The sequence below is a fragment of the Camelus ferus genome, chromosome 16 (assembly GCF_009834535.1).
Source record: "Camelus ferus isolate YT-003-E chromosome 16, BCGSAC_Cfer_1.0, whole genome shotgun sequence".
NCBI lineage: Eukaryota > Metazoa > Chordata > Mammalia > Artiodactyla > Camelidae > Camelus > Camelus ferus.
In genome coordinates, this window is record NC_045711.1 from 51,228,852 (window position 1) to 51,234,383 (window position 5,532).

The 5,532-nt window shown below is 49.4% G+C and overlaps 1 protein-coding gene across 1 annotated transcript; it reads right to left on the reverse strand.

Moving 5' to 3' along the window:
* Window positions 1–1,007: 1,007 nt before the first annotated feature.
* Window positions 1,008–4,669, reverse strand: LOC102513272 (creatine kinase B-type). Its single transcript, XM_032457985.1, is given in 3 exon segments — window positions 1,008–1,017; window positions 3,414–3,604; window positions 3,607–4,669. Coding segments are annotated over 2 exon segments (1,221 nt in total). The 3' UTR covers window positions 1,008–1,017; window positions 3,414–3,446.
* Window positions 4,670–5,532: the final 863 nt, after the last annotated feature.

Here is a 5,532-nt window from a genome sequence, read left to right on the forward strand (position 1 = left end):
ATATGCTCTTGGGGGTACCTCCTTTGTGGTCTGTATGGGTACTTCTGTTGTGGAAGGCTGACTACTGTTGTAGGTATGGCTGACTCCTGGTCTGGCTGATCCTTCTTTGTATGGTGGCTGTTCTTTGGTGGGGCTGGGTCATGAGTTGGGTGGCTGCATATCCCTGGGGGGTCCTAGGACTAGTGCTTGCCCTCTGTTGAGTGAAGCTGGGTTCTAGAGTGCGTGGTTGTGGGACTGGAGTTCCTGGATCTAGCGCTGGTCTGCTAGTGGATGGGGCCACTTCCTGACATAACTGGATACAGGTTCTGGGGTGTCCCAAAGCTGATGCTGGCCCACTGGTGAGTGGGGCTGTATCCTAGTGTTGCTGGCTGAGAGGCCAAAGGTGTCTTGGAGCTTGTGTTGGCCTGCTGGTTGGCAGGGTTGTGGCCCAGGGGTCCTAGGACTAGTGCTGGCCCACATGTGGGTAGAGCTGTTAGGGTCTCTGGCTGCAGTGCCCTGGGGGTCCTGAAGCTGTTGTCCATCTACTGGTGGATGGGGCCAGATCCTGAGGCCACTGGCTGTGGGGCCCACTATGTCCTAGAGTTGGTGTTTGCCTGCTGGTGGGCAGGGCTGTGCCTAGTGGATCCTGGGACTAATGCCAGCTCGCCAGTGGGTGAGGCTGATCCTGAGGCTAGTGCTGGCCCACTGGAGTTTGGAAATGGTTCTTAGTGTCTCTAGCTTCAGGCTGTGAAGGTCCTAAAGTTGGTGTGTCAGCTCACTGGTAGGCAGGGCTGGGCCCCAGATGGTCTTGGGGCTGGTGCCTTCCCACTGGTGCCTGCAGCCAGGTCCTCAGGTCCTGAAGCTAGTGCCAAACTGGTAGGTGGATCCAGGTCCTGTGCCCCAGAGCCATGTCTTGGAGCAGATGTAGGCTCAGGACACCTTAAGGTAGCCTGACAGGTGGTGAGTGGGGCTGTGTCTCCAACCAGCTAGCTACTTGGCCTGGGGCATTCCAGAATTGGTGTTGGCTGGCTGGTGGGTGTGGCCAGTTCCAGGGCTAATAGTCTAGAGCAAGGATTCCAAAATGGTGCTTTCCAGCATCCTTGTGGTAGAATGAACTTCTCCAAATTGGTGCCATCAGTGTCTGTGAGCTCCAGTTGCCTCCTGTCTCTCTGGGAGGCTCTCCAAGATCAGTAGGTAGGTCTGACCCAGGCTCCTTTCAAATGACTGCTTCTTCCCTTTCTCCTGGAGCATGTAAGATTTTGCGTGGGCCCTTTAAGAGTGAAGTCTCTATTTCCCACATCCCCCTGGCTCTCCCAAAAGTAAGCCCTGATGACCTTCAAAGTCAAATGTTCTGAGGGCTTGTCTTCCTGGTGCAGAATCCCTGGGCTGAGGAGCCTAATGTGGGTCTCAGACCCACTGGTCCTTGGGGAGGACGTCTGCAATTGTGATTATCCTCCTGTTTGTGGGTTGCCCACCTGGTGGGTATGGGTCTTTATACCACTTCTCTGCCTCTCCTACCCTTCTCATTGTGGTTCCTTCTTTGTATCTTTAGTTGTAGAAGATCTTTTCTGCTAGATTCCCATCTTTGTCATCAATAGTTGTTTGTAGATAGTTATAATTTTGGTGTGCCCACAGGAGGAAAGTGAGCTCAGGGTCTTCCGAATCCACCATCTTGGCCACTATCAATCAGTGTTATTTTCTTAGTCAAATGATTGTGCTGAACAAATGTGCCTTGTGAAGAATCATTCCTACAAGTGACTCTGTAACAACCTGGAGCTGCGGTTTCCAACCTTCAGAATCTTTTGTGCAGCTTAAAACATATAGATGCTGGATGTCATCCTTAAGGTTCAGTGTTAGCAGGTCCAGGGAGTTAGTAGGTCATGTGGTTAAAAACTACAGACTGAAATTCTCCAGTGATCTTAAGAGAGATCAAGAAATTTCAAAAGCAGTCCTCAAATCAATATTTCCTTATTTTACTAAAAAAGCCTCAGTAATACAAACTGTACAGCAAGGAAATACATAAAAATCATGGGAGGAGAAAGAGTGAGTGTTTTAAATTCAAACCAAGACCTTTCATGTGTGTTGGAAAAGTCCCTGGTCTGAGGTCAGATCTGTGTCCTGGCTTCAGCTGTGTGACAAGTTGCTTGTGGCAAGTTGCTTAACTTCTCTGGGTCTCAGGTTCCCCCATTGTAACTAGAAGAGGTGAGCGTGGACTGTTCCTGAGATTCTCCCCAGCTCTTGTCCTGATTGTTTCTCAGATCCAAGAGGAGGCCTGAGTGAAAGGATTGGCCCTGCACTCACCTATTAATATGGGTATCACCTGAGCAGGGCGATGCCTGCTTCCTGCTGTATTAAATTTTATTTGTGAAAGGTTTATGAAGCAAGGTAAAGCCTTTGATTCACATGGATTCTTTGCAAGAAAAAGTATTTAGTGTGGAGCTGTAGGAAATGTAAAAGCACTTCTAAGCTGGAGGAAGAAGGATTTGAACTCTACTGTGACACTGGTATGTGCAGGGGATCAGCTAATGACTTGCTCACAGGAGTTAGTATTTCCCACCCACTATGCAATGTGGTAACTCTGCCTGGAAATGTGTGCCACATCATAGAATTATAGTCTGCAGAAATGATCACAATTGCAGGTGCTCAGTAAATATCTGATGACTAAAAGACCCATTTGGAGTTACTTTGAGGATTCTCCTTCCTCTGCCTGGGTAGAGAAATGCTGTCTATGCTGTCACAATGCAATTTATATTTGACTAATAGACATTACTGCTTGCTGCTGCCTTTCACTCACAGAGGGAGAGATTGAGGAAACAGGTATTCTTGGGGGTGGGGTGAGGGTGGGTGCAGGGAGTTGGGGGGGGTTAGAATTCATACACAGGGTTTCTTGGAAAATCCAAATGACCATCAATCTGAGAAAGGAAGTGGTTATTTTGAGGATCTCGTAAAAAGCAGCCTCCTCCCCAAAGTTGCCTAGATAAAGCAGACCCATTTAAAATGGCTTTCTCACTTTTTGTCCTCATTTTTTGCAGTTAACATGTACATACCACCATTGCGGAATGAAACAGGTATCACCAACACTAGGTATTTTATTAAAACAAAGTGGAATGCTCCCTTTCCCAGTCACCTGTCAATTTTGATTATAATTGGGTGGGGGGAAGCCCAATCTCCCACTGAAAAGATCTCCCTTCAACTTTACTTTTTAAAAATTTCGGTAAAACATGTAACAAAATTTAAACATCTTAACCTTTTTTTTTTTTTTTTGCAGGCGGAAAACCCTAGTTTATTTCAGCATCAGCAATATCTTAGCCATCACAAAAATAAACTCTACCAAGGGCAGGAGGTCTCTACAGCGAGGCTAAAGGCTCAGCTGCCAATCAGCGAGCCTCAAGAGTGCATAGTGGGCATTGCCTGGGCAATAAGTTAGGAAACAGTGGGGCTGGCAGTGGCGCAGGTGCAGGCAGGCTTCACTTCTGGGCAGGCACAAGGTCATCGATGGCCTGGCCCTGCTCCAGCCGCCGCTCCATCTCAATGAGCAACTTCACACCGTCCACCGCCATCTGCACCAGCTCTACCTCTGAGAATCCCAGACGATCTGCGTTGGAGACGTCAAAGACACCACCATGACGGCCGTGTCCACACCTCTGGTGCCTCGCTTATGAAGCCGCAGCCGCTTGAGCACCTCCGCGAACTTCTCGTGCTTGTCCGGGTGGGGCAACTTGATGTGCACACCTGCCCGCAGCCCTGTGCCCAGGTTGGATGGTCAGGTGAGAATGTAGCCCAGGTAAGGGTTCCACATTGACTCGTAGTTCTTAGACTTGAAGAGCATTTCAGTTTGGGCGAGGCCACTGCAGAAATGGGTGAACACCTCCTTCATGTTGCCCCCCTTCTGCATGGAGGTGACCCGTAGGTGGTCCTCCTCGTTGATCCACACCAGGAAGGTCTTGTCATTGTGCCAGATGCCGCGGGCATCCGGCCAGTCGCGGGCCATGCCCGAGGCCAGCAGCTGGGGCGATACAGGCTTGTCAAAAAGGAAGTGGTAGTCGATGAGCTGCTGCTGTTCCGCCTCAGTCATGCTTTTGAGCGCATAGTATCTCCCCGCCAGGTCACCGTCCAGGCTCGACACGGCTTCGACGGCGAGCTTCTCGATGGCGCGGCGCTCCCCGCGGCTGCAGTGCTGGGGAAGGCAGAAGCCGCGGATGCTGCGGCCCGTGCGCACCCGCGAGCTCAGCACTTAGTTGGGGTCCAGGTTGTCGCCGCCCTGCAGATTTTCGGGGTTGAGGTCGGTCTTGTGCTCGTCGCTGGATTTGTAGCCGCCGTGCCAGTCCTCAATTATGGGGTCAAAGAGCTCCTTGAACACGTCGTACGACTTTTCGTCGCCAGCCACGCAGCCCACAGTCATGATATAGGGGTGGCCTGGGTTGTCCACGCCGGTTTGGATGACATCGTCCAGTGTGAAGCCGCTTGGTGTGCTCTTGGCGTGCAGCTCGGCGTACAGCTCGGGGGTCAGCACCTTGGCCATGTGGTTGTTGTGGCTGCTGAGGTCGGGGAACTCGTCCTCGGCCGGGAAGCGCAGCTTCAGCGTGTTGTGGCTATTGGAGAAAGGCATGGCGGCGGGCGAGCGGCCAGGCAGGTGCGGGGGCTCTGGGTCCTTCCGCAGCTCGGGGCGCGGTGCAAGCGAACAGCCCATCTTAACCATTTTCAACTGTGCAGTTCAGTTGTGTTAAATATATTCATATCTTTGTGTAACAGAGCTCCAGAACTTTTTCACCTTGTAAAACTGAAACTTTATATTTTCTCTTTTGAACTCTGAAAAATATAAGAAAAACATGTTCTGAAGTGGATGAGTTAAGACCACAAGCTATATAGGTCTCATATTACTCAAGGGATGGAAAGGGAGGATATTAACTGAATATTTATTGAGCACCTTATGGGTGCCAGTCCCTGTCACACAACATATCCAGGTACTTTGCCATTCTGAGATTATATACTTGTCATTTTTCTCAATCTTGTTGACATGCAGATGCTACTGGGGGCTGTAATTTTTTGTATGATTTTTTTGCTAAAGCTATCTGTGTGGTACATAGAATATGGGACACTTGTTAGTTTTCTGCAGCGTTCTGAGCATCAGTTTTGCCCACCAGCCCTGTTCACCAGCCCCACTGACAGAGGAGTTTGGGCTGAGGGTAGGAGAGGTGGTTGGGGAGCCAGGCTTACTGTTTTAGTATCTATGTTGATGTAGGCAGAGGCACTGCATTCAAATCCTGGTTATCTGACTTTTAGCTTATTTATTCCTTGCCCCATTTCAATAAAACATTGGAAATAGCATGCAAAACAAATAGTAATCATCAGTTTAAATAATCAACAGGGAAAGTTAGACACTGGGAAAAAGAAGACAGGACAATAAGATAAAATTGTAAAAAATTAATAAACAGAAACCTCAGTTCAATAGAGCTGGGAAGAAGAGGGAACTCTCATACCCTATGACCACAGCAGAGCCCAACAGGAAGAAGAAAGATTTTCTCTTCTCTCCTGTCAAGAGCTCAGCTGATA